Here is a 15,288-nt window from a genome sequence, read left to right on the forward strand (position 1 = left end):
CATCGGTTTCTAAGCTGGGTCTTAATCAGCTTCAGTTTGGAGAATGATCAATCGACTGATGCAGTTGTCTCTGGCAATGTAGCATATATTTTGAGGAGTTTTGTGTTATTGCAGGGCTACTCAAATGGTTCCCTGTCATAACAGGATACATTTTTTAAAACTTTTTAACATGCCAAGGCAGAGGTTCAAGTTCTACTGGGCAATCCATCTAATTGCTAAAGGCTAATGCAAACATACTTTTATCTCTCTCATCTCCTCCCTGGCTGCCTCTAGCTGCATTTTTCACATCCCTTGGTATTGTCTTCAATGTTCTGTCTCTTCTTGGCATCTTGTAATCACAGGGTAACCTAATGCTAATCTCCCTCTCTACAAGTGCAAGTTAATCCAAGCTAAAGGGTTGTAAACACATTTTGAATAAAGAATACTCTAATGATTTCCTTAAAGATTTTACTACACCACAAACTTGACTCCCAGTTTGCATTAAATATTTAATATCGAGTTAGCTAAGTATGTATCTAGCTAGTTAGCTGCTATCTATCTAGCATATTGTAGCATGTTATAACAGCTTTGGACAGGCCTAAACATGCAACCAATTTAGAAGTCTACAGTATACATACATTAATAATGTATCTTTGATAAAAATTTAATCCATACACTCGTTTTAACTGCAAAAAGCCTTGCTATCAAACCTTGCTTGTCAAGGTTACAGCTTAGACTGCACTGACCCAAACAATCTAAAGAGGTTGTGACAAACTAGTGAGTAGTACTGTACCAGAATCAACTGAATGGAGTAATGTCAGCCACAACAGCTACATGTTTTTAAGGGTGCTTTATTTCCCTAATGGTCTGCCTACATAAAGGATACATTAATTTCTACCATAATGGCCAGTTTACTCCAACGTAAAGGCATCTTACAGGGCAAAGTATCTCATGTTCTTCACTGGAAGGGCACTTAACCATGTTTATTCTCAGATATAGTACACCCTATAGGGCACTTCACCATGTTTTTTCTTTCATTGAAAGAGCACCCAATTCTACACTGAAGGGAACCCTAAATGGTACTTTTCTACTTTTTTTCCACTAGAAGGGCACCCATACAGAACCTGCAGCTCACCCCATTACAACGGCAACTCATAGGGCACTGCATTACATCTTGTGGGGGTACTTTGCAGGGCAATATCACACGTTCTTCCACTGAAAGGGCAGCAATGAGGGCACGTCAGGCTACTTCATCCTGATTTACCCAGAACTCAGACAGCGATTACAGAACTTTGGTAGCTTTTCTCCTTTCTGCGTGCACTCTAGAGGGCATTTTATTATGTTTGCTCTACTCTGGGGGCACCTTAGGGAGCACTTTCACTGTATTTTTTTGAGACAAATTTTCTATGGATGTCAGTTTTGGAGCCATAACAAAATCCAAAATGTGGGCTGCAACAGACTAGGTAAGGGGTGTATTTAGCCTAGCCGATTGCCGTAAATGCCTTTTGCTGTCATAACACATATCATAAAATGGTGAGGACTGATGAAAAGATGAAAGGTTAAGCTTTACTATAGGCTCATAAGGAATTGTGTTATAAAATGTGTTTTTTTTAAAACGTTTTTCACTGCAACCACTAGAGATCCTTAAGCATAGTCATAAATGTGCACAAAAAATATTAGGCTGATAGGTCCAGTTGTTTGCAAGATTAGCTGCGGACAGATGCACACGTCCACGTCCATGCACGCGCGCGCACGCGCGCACGCGCACACACACACACACACACACACACACACACACACACACACACACACACACACACACGGGCAGCAGAGCTGATATGAATTGAACAGGTGAATGGGGGGGAGGTTAGCATCTTTTATTCCTGCGCTATGTCTGGCCTGTCAATACATATGGTAAAAACCAATGTCAGCAGGTTTAATGCATATGCAAAAGGACCAGACATGTTATGTGTGGCTTCTTTTACATTTTAATGAAAAAGCTGCAAATGACAGATAAAGCCATTGATAGAAAATGAAAAAAAGTGTGTATGCTATAGGAGACATTTTCAGACTATAGGATCCAAACCTGCCCTTTGGAAACCAATCTCTTCAGATTCACTTGGCTTCACACCAGCCTAAAAACAGCAAAACCTCATCAGTGAGTCATAAGGTATTAAAAGACCACAAGATAAACAGCTATGATATGTTCACATTTATTGTGCAGTGACTTTTATATACATACATTTTATACACCTAATTTACATGAACAGAAATAAATTAATCTGCTAATGTTCTTTAACTCATCTGGCTTTAGTGTTGCCACTGACCGGACACAGCAAACTTTGAAGGAGTAAAAGCACAATAATTCCAAGTGACACATGAGTGACAAGGCAGTAATATGAGTAGTCTAATGTTGATTAGTGTTTATATCTTACACGTATAAAGAGGCAGTTGATAAGAGTTTTAGTGTTCGGTAACTTCTAAAACATTAAAAACATCACTAGGGATCTGTGTCACACTTGTTAACATTCTTCTGAGGATACTTTCATTATAGAAATCATTTTTAAAATGATGATTTGAAAGGTAAAGTTTCTAGGAAATGAACGAGTCACAGTGAAAATGACTCAATGCTTATAGCAGGTAGGTGAAATGATTTTAAAAATATTTTCATCTCAGACCATGGCGGTTCAACAACGTTACACACAAGTAACAACTCAAAAACAGTTAACACAAAGTCTCTCTTTAAAAAAAAAAAAAAAAAATCTCAGCATGATGCAATTTGTTTATGGTATTAAGAAATCACTGTTTCAAACATGTATTTTTTGTGTACATGTCTACACATTGCTTTCCACAATATTTTGTTGTAATTTCATTGAGTGATATATCTCCGCTAAAAGAATTTCTAATTTGTAAAAAGACACATTTTGATGTGGTTTCGTCTGTATCTGTAGATTTGTTTTTTATCGCTTTATAGTGAAGTCAGTTAGCCTGAGGATGTTTATTAAGCAGCTACCAAAGAAATGCCCTGCAGAGGTCAAAGTTACCAAAAATCTTACAAACTGCGTCTTTAATATTAGAGATGACTAGTACTATTGTGCTACATACAGTATTAATCACTTACATATACATAAAGATAAAATACAACTTGGCTAATTAGTGTGTTCTTTATAAAAAGTAAATCTAATAATGTGAAAATCATCTTACTTGTGTACATTTTAGTGTGTTGAAACAATAAAAATACATTAATGGGAGTGGCCACGGCCCACACATCAAAATGTGGCAAGGAAAAAATAAAAATGTAAACCACCGGAGAAGTCTTCTCTAGGTTTCCCATATACACAAACTGTAAATACAAACATTAACCTGCTCTCATCTTCTAAATGTTCTAATGCTAGCTTATGATAAACACTGACACTTACTAGAGTGACATGCCTAGGAAACACGAGAACAACACACCAACCCCAGCCTCCTCTTACCATAAACACAGAGAGAATTTACAGGATACATTGATGGGTCTTAAGCACTAAACTGCTGCAAGCAGCAATAACTCTAAGCTATCAAAACATGCAGCTTGTGGTGAGGTTCTACAGTACTATTCAGTAGTTGGTGGCGGTAAACGGCTGTGTGAAAAACCCAGAGTTTGTATTTCTTATTACTATTATTTCTATCACACCAGAATGATTTTTCATCATGGCTCCATTGTTCCATTAGCCTTGCACCCAATGTAGCCAGACTCTCATTAACACATAATCACATGGCAGCCATCTTATCACCACACCATACAGGAACATCTGTTTATTGCACACTAGCACTGAACTTGCAAATGTTCATGCAGAATGTATGAGAAACACACTACACTCAAATCAGTGGTTGCTCACTATGTGACAGATGACCATACAGCTCTTTGGAAGACTAAAATACATTGTTTGGGAGGGTCGGAGACATATAACTACGTGGCACACTACTGAAGCGTCTACAGCGCTTGTATTACAACCTAAGGTGGTAGAGAGAGGTGCAATGATGTTTTAGAAAAACAACATTAGGATGCTTGACACCATCTGAAAATGACTGCATTACAGTACCTTCTTTAGACAGTAGAAAAGGAGGAGTGTTAGAGATGGTAATTGCACCAAGGAGGAAAAGGGAACGAGACAACTTCTGTGAGAATCTAGCAACCTCTTTTTCAAGCAAATTTTTAGCGTCTTTTAGCATGTAAAATATATTACATCCATATCCAACATTCATAGCATTGTTTCTGTTAAAACACAAAAATAGTTAAGAATCACAGAAAGAATCCCAGCCAAGAAAAAATAGATGCCAGGGTTTCATCTGTTTGGAGATGAGTTTAAAATCGTTGTATAAAGTAAAAGCCCCAAAAAGGAAATAAATGCTATCTTTTCAGTCACACATTTTCCCCCACAAACTACTCCACGCACTAGACTAGCGGCTAGACAAGTGAAACGGTCGTAAGGCGCAACTGTGGCAGAAGGATGAGAGCAGACGTGAGAGTGAGAAGGGATTGTTGTGATGGACCTTGTATTTAATGGACTGTGGATCATCTTCGCTCCGACTCAGGGGGATTGAGAGCCTGACCTGTAGCTCTTAAAGCTGCCCAGGAGACTCTGGACCCCCTTCTTGACACGTCGAGCCACAGAGTCAGAAGGAGGAGTGGGCAGACAGGAGGCTAGGCTAGGTGGACGTGCATCCAAACATTTCTGGTAGCGAAGCTATAAAAAGAAAACACACACACACACACCCATAAATGGTCAACCACAGACACTAGACTAAACACAAACACTGGATTCTGCATTTAAACATCTGGGTGAGTTTTGCAAAAATCAATTTGGAACACAAAAAAGAAAAAGTCCTGACAGAATTAAAACATAGAGAATAATGCATATTCAGATATCATTGGCAAGTCCTTTACATCTCCTGTCTCAAATGTGTGTGTGTGACTTTCATCTCATGTATTTGTTGATGACTCACCATGCAGGCAGCCTGTACAGCCTCGCTCAGACTGGCAGCATTGGGTTCGCACCAGAACTTGTGGCAGGTGAACTCTCTGGGACCCTCCGCCATGATGAAAGCAAAGGTGTGAACGTCCTTCCCGACACCCATGAAAGACAGGAAACGCACCCTGCACTCTGACAACACCTCTTCATTCTGGAGTAGGAAATATTGAAGATTTTATAAAGATTCATTTGAATATTTTATATGGTTACTATTTTTACATTTTCACAAATTGTAATATTCATGATGTATCTCCAGCCAAAATACATCTTGGAATTGTGAAGTTTCCAAAAGAAAAAACAGGAAAACATCAATCACACCCTCCCACAGTCCCCAGTCATGTTCAGTTTGTCATCTGTTACCTGTCTTGAAAGTATCGTGAGGGTGGCAGGTGCGACATTCACAGAGACAGGAGTCCATTCGCTTTTATCTTTCTCATTCATTGCTACCTCTAGCGCATCATTGATTATATCCATGCCTGAGAAAAAACACACACAGAGCACATGATAGGATGCATTAACATTATCATAGCCAATCATAATAATGAAACAAAAAATACAACAATATGCTAAGGCACAAACTGCTTCAGTGATTAAATAAATCATGGCAATATCTGAGCGTTTTTTTTCTTACCCACAGGCTTCACCACAGGCCCACTACCAAGGTAATAAACATTAAAGCGCTGGAAGAGTTCATTTTTCGGAGCAGGAAACTCTGTTAAGAAATAAGGCAGCATTGATTATTCTGTTTCAACACTTTGAACAATAAGTAAAATACAAATATGTAAACCCTTTAAGGTAGTTTGCTTTACCTTCAACGGGGATGACCACAGGTTTACCCGGGTCAGAGTCCAGCCTGCTCACCCCTGGCCTGGTCGCCTTTCTCTCCATCATTATCTAACATCAGAGAAGAAAATATGTGGAAATTACAGGTAAGAATTTTTTTTGTGGATTTTAAAAAAAAAAGGCATTATGCGGAATACATAATCATACATATTCAAAACAAACAGGAGCTGACCTTTGAACACATTTCATGTAAGCTGGTGGCGATGTTCTTGGCAGGTGAGTCACAGCGGAAAACATGACACTTCAGAACCTGGGTCAGGTTGTCTCGAGCCACATAAGCGAAGTCCCTGCAGGTGAAACCAGATTGAAAAGGCTACATTCACATGCTGAATCATTAATACTAGCATAAATGTGTGAGCCAGTTAGTACAAATGTATGCTTACAGGCACATAAAACACACAAACACAGACACAAACACTACAAGAAGTAACAACAGCACAAGACAATCATAAGAAAACACTTTTAAGATAGAATTCATTTAAGTATACCTTTCCCTGTTCAGGTCGGAAAAAGCAGCATGGAAGAAAAAACACGATTGTTAGAATACGGTGATGCAGGTAGGAGACAAAAACAGGACATATCAGGGTTGTTATTAGTCTGTAATGTTCTTCACAATCCAGCAGAGGGCAGCAACATGCATTAAAAACAGCACACACAAAGCCATGGCAGATCCCTGTAAGATCCCCTCCAGACATGTTTTATGAGATATAAAAATACTCTGCTTTGAATAATAATGTGTCAGATTTGGTTTTTCCATTAAAAAAAGTTCAATTACCGGGTTAAAAATTCTTCAAATTACATCTACTCCTTCTACCTCATTAAATATCCATAATATATGACACACTTGTGTAAGTTGCATACTGGCCTATGATTAGCTTTGCTAAATGTGAACATAAAAGAAATTTTTCCTCCATGACCAATAAAAAGTATGGTTTAGATCTGAGATCAGACATGAAATAAAACTGGCCAATGATATAAAGCAAGCTTTGTTAAAAGCAAATGTAAAAGTTGAGTACATAAACAATGTGAAGATCTGGCATCTCTTCTTTGTTTTTGTCTGGTGGATACTGACCTGCCATTGTCTCGGCCTACACCCCAAACACGGATGCTGCCAATTGGCTGAGCATGAAGCAGTGTCTGGCCCAGTGGGTCGATCAAGTTCATGGTGTCATTCTCCAGCACCATCAGCATATCCTTTCCCTGTCAAAACACACACTCTCTTAGTATGAGTGGTCTGACTTAAAAGACAGGGTCAGACATCACCGATGGCCCGCAGCCAGTAAAAGTTTATGCGGGGCAAGTTGTCTGTCACTTCTGATTGGCGGTCACTGGTCCGCCAATCAGAGTTATGGGTAAGTCCCTTCGAAAAAGAAAGTAACCCAGCCACAGAGAAGCACCTGCAGCATGTCGCTCTTCACGCTTGATGGAAAAGACGCACTGTTTCCAGGACAGAGAAGCACTGTGGGCGGTTCGAGCCTCAGCCCAGTGGAGTAAGAGGTAGCTCACGTGCCTGCTAACGTGTATGTTATACGTGTGTGTGTGTGTGTGTGTGTAATGTTACCGACACTAGATAGTCACCTCAGCTTGTGTTGTTTTCTGTTGATGTACCAGCTGCACCAAACTCAGCTGTGGTTGGATCTTATTTGTGCCGTGTACCTCACTAAGGCAGCGTGTTGTGTAACCAGCTGTTGTAGAGCAAGTGTACCATGCACATAATGGTAATTTAATTGCTCTGTGTAGCTCTGTGTTTCTGTTGCTGCTATGAATAACTACTTCGGACTTTGGAGAGGGACGGCGCTTTTTGTCCCAGTTCATATACACTCAGCTAGATTTAACCCTTTTGTATTACCGTCTGTCTGGCCTGCCACTGGACAGCGAGCTGTGGGGCTGAAAACACAGTTTTTGTCCTTTCATTGTTATTTCAAAAACAACGTCTCTGCCTTTGTGTGTTTCGAATGCTTTTTACAGTTTTGACAGGGTTACTAAAATGTAATTCCTTGTTGATGCAGTTATAATTACAGTTACAGGCTGAAACTCATTTTTAAAACAATCCTAATGAATTCCCCTTTTACCCAGAATCCCCTTATAGAAAAGGACACTATAAGGAGAATGTGCTTAATTTCATATTTTGCATATTTGTATAATATATCAATATTACATATCCATAACTAAAGGGAAATAACTAAATCTAAAAGGGAACTTCACTGTTGTGCGTCTTATGTTTGCAATGAATAAATCACCAAAATTGTGGAGAAAAAAGTTATTTTCATTTTTTGGCTGACGGGCCAGTGAAAATACACAAGGGGCCAGTAAAAATCTGATCTACTGACCAAGTGGGCTGGCAGGGGAAAAAAATTACATTGGACCCTGAAAGATCTTGCCTATTTTTACTACTTGAGATAATTTCCAAACTCCAGTATAAGTTTTGACAGAGAAACTTTTCAGAACAGCTTAAAAAAATACCTGGAAACGGTGGTTGGCAATAACAAAAGATTTTAGTGTTATTCAAGTACTATTATAAAATACAATGAAACTGTGTGAGCGTCTGAGTGTGAATTTAAAACATTACAGGAAGTATCACTCAAGTGTCTGTGTAATTCAGTAAAAATCATCTCACCTCTCCCCAGATACCAGCGGTGTCGTGAAGGTTGTGTTTGTGATAAGAGAGCTGTCTGATGCAGTTATTGACAGCGACGCTGCTCTTGCCTGGCGCCATGTCCTCCTCAGACATCTCTACCCAGCCCAAGGAGCGCACTGCAAAGCACTAACAGAACAAAAGATGGAGAACAGTAATGTTAGGAAACAGGTCATTTAGGAGTCTTTTATTACACACTTCGTTGTGCTGGCAACTCCATTACTGAGTGAATGCTTGCTTGGCAAAAACATGCAAATACAACAAGAAAAACAATCCCACTTATGGCTTTATTGCTCAGGGTGCACAAAAAGTGCAAAAATAAATCAACTGCTATTCCAGCACTATTCATATGTACGAGAACATATTCATTCCACAACACAAAAAAAAACAAACTTCAAGTGTTTTTGCTTTTTCCACTGCGTGATTGGAAGGAGCTAGTATATAAAATATAAAATTATTTCACTCTCTGCATTTTCCAAGCAACTCCACCTCTGACGCCAGTTGTTCTTTTAAAGAGTAGCAGCAGTAATTTTCATACTCAATCTGGTTTTGAGCCCACAATTTACTCTCAACATAGTCTAGAAATCCAACAGGAAATACCAACTTACCTTAGTCTCTAAATCTGTGCAGAGTGGAGCGAGCTTCTCTTCTTCATCAGACTGGGAGCAATTGTAGCTAAAAGATAGAAGAGAAAAAGAACAGAAAATGAGAATAAGAACAGGTGGAAACTAAAGAAAACCAAATACTACCTACTAACTAATTAAATGACTGTAACACTACATACTTTAAGTTGATGGATGCATAGCGTAGAGTTGCCCCTTCAAACTCCTTCAGACTTTGATCAGATGCAACCTCTCCCTCCTCCTAAAGAAACAGATAAGAAGAAAAACAAATAGTGATGAGTTACAAATGGAAACTACATTTTACAGCATAGGCTGAGAGTGAGACATCTCACCATTCAGTTAACCTGACTAATGAAAAATATTTTGGTCAAATGATCATGTACCAATAAGACATTAAGGGTCCTGAAATAGTGGACCATGTGAATTTGAGTTCAGATATCATCAGCTGTTACTGGCTTATCACAGACATCAGATTCTCTGTGTATGTATATATGTTAAAAAACAAAGATCCACAACTATTTTTGTTGCCTTCAAGATGTGGAATTATATACCAATTAGGGATGTCAACGGTTAACCATCAAGAATATTTTAGACCAGTTACGCATGTCAGTCCATATATTCATTTGCATACACACTCCGCTAACGGCTAGACAATTATGGTGTAAAACCAACTCATATATGGAGTGTTTTATTGTGGGTTGTTTGTAGCATTAATGTTGCTAGGCTAGCGAGTGTCTTAAAGTCTGTATAGTGAGTGTGTTAGAGTCAGTCAGCACTGAAAATGTTTCGTTAGTCCAGTTTAACCTGCAGAAACCTGGAGTTTCTGAAGGCTCGAGTAACGTGTTTTTCTGTCACGGAGGAAATAAATTCATGATGACTGAAACGAGTCCAATGCGTCTTCCAATGTCTCTACTGCAGAAAACGGAATATGTCAAGCTGCCAAATACCGCTGTCACAGATGATAAGGAGTCTTATAAATGCTAACTGCCGGAGAAAATAATTTTAGACCGCTTCCAAGAGCCTGGCAGGAGAGTGTGTGAGTCTGTAACTATACTATGATGTAAATTATATTCAAAAAGTAACCTTATTTTTCCGGTCGTCTTATAAGAGTCGCCTTATTCATATTATTATTTATATTTGTACCTCAAGCCTGAGTATGTTATGCCATCGAGAGCTACTGTGACTAAACACATTGAAAAATACTTTGAGGAGAAGGATGAGCTAAAAGTCAAGCTAGCTCTGACCACGGGAGAGCTCTCACAAATGAAAGCTACATCACAACTTTTCCTAAAAATTAACCTGTTAGTTACCGGTTAATGGGTATTGATCTGTCAAAGCAAAATTAACCGACTGTCATCCCTAAAAACCAATTCATCTCTTCTCTAGTGTGCAAGCAAAACATCATTCTTGGCGTGACTTGCCTTCCACAGCTCTCCTTCACCTGCTCCTTCGTCTGTGCCAGAAAGGTTAGCCCAAGATTCCTGGAAAATTTAACAGTAGTTTTAATATCTACAGTCTCACATGTCAGTATCTCTATCCAAGCAAAATGTGCATTAGACCTCACCTCATGCTCCTCACATGGTGTAGTCTCCAGGGACATAGTGGACGACATCATTGAGTCACCAACTTTACCCAGAGGTGAAGGAGGCTCCCATTGGGTGGTGCCTGTGGGGATGTGCCAGTAGTATGTACCCGATGTATCTCGCACCCTCATCCAGCCTGAGGGGAGGTCTGTGTCAGTCTCAAAAGCACTGGAGTCCCAGAAGGACTCTAAGAGGCAAGAAGAAAAGGAGAAACAAAAAAGAAAAGTTGCTCCAGGTCTGGTTTAAAAGGAGAAAGAAAAACACTCTGACCATGACAGAAGAAACATAAACAAAAAGGAAGAAACAGGGACACCGCTTTCAAATTGAAACACTAAATTCTTAAAATTAGGTCACCTTGGCCAGCCAACAGTCTATCTTCTTAACTTTCTTTCAGTAAGTAAAGATATCTTTGGTTGGTTCAACTCATTTTATAATATATATATATATATATATGTATATATATATATATATATATATTTTTTTTTTCTCCTTCTTATCAACTAACCGCTGAAGGAGAGAACTGGTTTAAACAACATCCTTGAAGGAAAAATTCATAATTTCTGCTTGTTCCAACAAACTATGAAACACCTAGTGTTGCATTTGTTAAGTTGTTTCATCTCATAGATGTTGGTTTGAGGCAAAAATGTCATAAACAGATCAGATAACTCAAATATTACAGAGGTGCTTACATGAAACGTCATTGGCATCAACAAGAGGTTCAACCAGACGCACCAAATCAACATTTTTCAATAGGAGAGCATGGAGATTCTCTCCAATGCTCAGTTTTTACATTCCATCATACAGAAAGTTATAATAACAATACAATAGCTACATAATCCTGCAGATTTTATCTTTATTACATGTTTGCAGACTATTGGATTTGTTCTGTAATCACTAAATGTTTAGAAAAGCCATGTGCATAATATGGGCCTTTTCACGTTAAGTTTAAAACAAATAATTATTCAAAGTTAAAATTTAGAGTCTCAACTCTGAAAGATATGCTATTTACTCACACAACCCTTTCACCCAAATATTTGCAATAGGAACAATTTAAACCTCCACACCTCCAAACTGTGACTCATGGGTGTAAAAAAAAGATTTATTATACCAGACATGTGTGGCTTAGACGTCAGCTCATTGTTCTTCTATTTACCTCTGTTGCCATTTGGAGAGCTGTCAGCTGTGTTGTCCTGAGACACCGTGGGCCAGCTGGACTCTTCATCACTCGGTGTCCCGTTCATGTTGGAGAACAAGAGACAGGCATTCCTTCCAACAACACTGCCCTCTCTCTGAGTCTCCATATTACTCTGTTTTACAGCCCCTTTCTCTCCTCTGGTGTCACCTGATGTCTCTTCATCCTCCTCTGACTTCTCCTCCTTTTCTGTATTATCCTCTTCTCTCTCTTTCTCCTTTTCTTCTGTGGACTCCAGAGTTTCGATGAGAAGCGGCTCATTAAGGATGTTTTTGGACTCCTCCTGGCTGAGACCAGGTGTCATTGCTATTTTGGGAGACTTGGTTTGCTCCTCATTTCCCTGTTGTTCTTCCTGAGTGGTGTTCTGATGTGGGAAGTCCTCCTTGTTCCCATTCTGGCTGATATTGCAGTTGTGGTCCTGGTCCTGCTGGTTCTCGGCTACTTTCCGCAGCTGGTTCTGGCCTTCCTTTACCCACTTGGCATTGTTGCCTGTGGACTCCTGGTCGCACCAGTGGCTGCTGTCATTCAGCTTGTTCTTTAACTCTTCATCTTGCTTTTGTTTATTCACAACATATGACATATCTTCATCGTCATGGCCACCCATGGTAACTTTCCATGCAACTGCTCTGATTGAGAGAGATGTTGAGATTTATTAGCATTGCCGTCAGCAGGCTAGCAAATAAGAGGCTAACGTTAGCTTGTTTTGACTTTACCTTGTCAGAGTTAGAGAATAAGAGCTGCAATTGCTGGGTATTATAATATTACGCAATGTTAAGTAAGTCGCAACTGCAAATAAAAGCTTAAGTTGACGAAACTATACAGCAAAAAGCAAGATTTCGAGCTGAAGACTAAAGTCTGTTTCGCATTCGTCTATTCCGGGTCGCTAACAACTGCCGTTACTTTCACTGTTGGATTTTTCGAACGAATGTGAAACGAACTTCAGCAGCTTCACCTTCCATTTGCCAACACGACCTTTTTCTCTTTTGATATTGAGCTCAATATAGAACGAATCAGGAGCTCAGTGCATCATTATAGATTCAGTAGACCGGTTTTTAACAAAAAATACATTCTAAACCCACACTGCGTGCTAAAACACTGCGATATTAATCGAATACCATCGCCGCAGCTGGATCTAACGGGCACCATCCACCATCATCACCGTCGTCATCTTGGCTAGGCTAACGCTAGCTCCACGGCTAGCTAGCAAGCTAACGTTGCCAAACAAGAAAATCAAAGCGAACTTAGCTTAAGTGATAGTGATTCATCAAGCTTATGTTAAAAATGTCGACTTACCAGGTCCACCAAACCCCCTGTTTTCGAGATATGCTGAACTATGCGAGCTAACTACATATTTCCATAAATCGTGTTCTGGGTGGTGGTTTCTGTCAGTGGGCTCGACTGGTGATGGAGGGCGAACCTGCGTCACGGATTAACGTCACGCCCAGAGCCCACTGCTGCCAGTCAGGAGGGGAAAACAGGAAAGTTTTGGACAATATTGATCCGGCTCTGTTTGCTATGATTAAATTAATCTAATTTAATATTATATATAATGCATAGCTTCCGTGCCAACAGTAATATTTACATAGTCTGGTACGTGCAACAAATAGCAACATATACAGACATTTCGCAAAAAAGTAGATATAGAATTGTTATAGGCATTTATCAAAGAAAAATAAAATAAAAAGGAGCACTGTCTCCAGCAGTCCAAGAAGGGTCTTGAATTAATTTAATTTAAATTGATCCTGAAAAGTAATTAAAACCACTTACATAGAAAAGAGATTGAAAAATAGTGCATTTATGTGAATAACAATAATAATAATAAGTTATAATAATATATTATATTTGTACTGCTCTTTTCATTCATAGTGAAACTCAAAGTGCTACAGTATTAATAACACAGAACACACAACATGAAGAAAATTTTAATAAAGAGTTAAGATGAAAAAGCCTTCCTAAATAGAAAGGTTTTTAGGCCTTTTTTGAGAATCTAGGGTCTGAGCTGCCCTCAGATGGTTAGGTTGCTCCACAAGCATGGTGCAGTAGCACAGAAGGCCCCATGGTGTGGAGCTTAGTACTGGTGGCCCTGAGGAGCAAGCTTCTGGCAGATCTGAGGGTACAGTTGGACGTTTGTGGTGTGATCTGTTCCAGTAGGTAGGAAGGCGCATGTCTGTTAATGGATTTGTATGTGAGCAGCAGGGCTTTGTAGTCAATCCTGAAGGAGACAGGGAGCCAGTGCAATGAAAACAGTATTGATGTTGTATGTTTGTGTTTTTGCACTCTCATCAGGATCCTGGCAGTGCTGTTTTGAATGTACTGAAGCCTCTGGATGCTCCTGCCAGAGATCCCTGTGAAGAGCTGCATTGCAGTAATCCAGTCTTGAGGAGATAAAGGCGTGGACAAGTTTCACTGCATCTGACAGGGTTAGAGAGGGGCAGATTTGGAGATGTTTTTGAGATGGTAGAAAGAGGCTTTGCACAGATGTCTTATATGGTCATCAAAAGTAAGCTGAAGGTCAAACCTTACACCCAGATTATTGACTGAGGAGGAAAGAGGGATGTCCTGGCTGTCAAATGTGAGATGAATTACGGGGGATGACTGAATCTGGTGTGGAGGAAATTTTAAGACAGGTGCTGAGGTGTGACATGGCTGCAGAAGGGCTTGAGGCAGTTTTGATGTAAAGCTGGGTATCATCAGCATAGCAATTATATCCCAGGTCTGATGATGACACGTCCAAAGGGGAGCATGTAGGGCCAAGATAGTGAAATCAAACTAGCTTCAAAAATTTGCATGGGTAGGCTATTATATAAAAATATTTTAGCAAACAAATAAGATGTTCAACTGTTGATCTTTAAACTGCAAACTACCCATTGCTTGTGGTTTACATTTTTTGAACAAACTGTCTTTGCTTTTGGAGCGATGATGGAAAGGTATAATAATTACTTAATTAAATTGTAGGAGCTATTGAATACATCTTTAACTTTTAACTTTAACAGGTGATGGAAAATGTTCAAATCTAAGTATATTTTTCATCAACTTTTTATAGTATATATGTACTGTATATTCTCTATGGCCATCAGTCAGGCATCCACCATCATCACCGTCGTCATCTTGGCTAGGCTAACGCTAGCTCCACGGCTAGCTAGCAAGCTAACGTTGCCAAACAAGAAAATCAAAGCGAACTTAGCTTAAGTGACAGTGATTCATCAAGCTTATGTTAAAAATGTCGACTTACCAGGTCCACCAAACCCCCTGTTTTCGAGATATGCTGAACTATGCGAGCTAACAGATATATTTCCTGTAGAACATTTATACCTTTTCTGTCGCTTATTTGACAGAGACTCAACCCAAACAAAAAAGATTGTAAAAACATCCACACTCAACCAAATATCAGTGGTATTATTATTACTATTGTTGTTGCTTA

The 15,288-nt window shown here is 39.4% G+C and overlaps 1 protein-coding gene across 5 annotated transcripts; it reads right to left on the bottom strand.

Moving 5' to 3' along the window:
* Positions 1–2,176: 2,176 nt before the first annotated feature.
* apbb1 (amyloid beta (A4) precursor protein-binding, family B, member 1 (Fe65)) lies at positions 2,177–15,129 on the bottom strand. 5 transcript variants are annotated; one of them, XM_044353116.1, is made up of 15 exons: positions 15,100–15,129; positions 11,829–12,493; positions 10,657–10,862; positions 10,514–10,573; positions 9,254–9,333; positions 9,078–9,144; positions 8,452–8,598; positions 6,907–7,034; positions 6,323–6,328; positions 6,007–6,121; positions 5,801–5,885; positions 5,623–5,703; positions 5,352–5,467; positions 4,966–5,142; positions 2,177–4,706 (listed from the first exon to the last, which is right to left on the bottom strand). In XM_044353116.1, the coding sequence occupies exons 2-15, from the start codon at positions 12,469–12,471 to the stop codon at positions 4,551–4,553; spliced, it is 2,067 nt and encodes a 688-aa protein (XP_044209051.1). In that variant the 5' UTR covers positions 12,472–12,493; positions 15,100–15,129; the 3' UTR covers positions 2,177–4,550. The 5 variants fall into 5 exon arrangements, with proteins under 5 accessions (XP_044209051.1, XP_044209053.1, XP_044209052.1 ...); XM_044353118.1 differs by having other exon boundaries at positions 11,829–12,488; positions 15,100–15,108; XM_044353117.1 differs by lacking the exon at positions 15,100–15,129 and adding an exon at positions 13,161–13,302 and having other exon boundaries at positions 11,829–12,488.
* Between the last annotated feature and the right edge of the window lie 159 nt (positions 15,130–15,288).

This window comes from Thunnus albacares, chromosome 6 (assembly GCF_914725855.1).
Source record: "Thunnus albacares chromosome 6, fThuAlb1.1, whole genome shotgun sequence".
In the NCBI taxonomy this organism is placed as follows: domain Eukaryota; kingdom Metazoa; phylum Chordata; class Actinopteri; order Scombriformes; family Scombridae; genus Thunnus; species Thunnus albacares.

Coding starts and splice junctions, on each gene's coding strand:
- apbb1 (XM_044353116.1), bottom strand. CDS start 12,471: ATGGGTGGCCATGACGATGAAGATATGTCATATGTTGTGAATAAACAA. Junction 9,334..10,513: donor GTGAAGGAGAGCTGTGGAAG/GCAAGTCACGCC, acceptor CTGTTTCTTTAG/GAGGAGGGAGAGGTTGCATC. Junction 5,468..5,622: donor GCCTGTGGTGAAGCCTGTGG/GTAAGAAAAAAA, acceptor GTTTTTTCTCAG/GCATGGATATAATCAATGAT.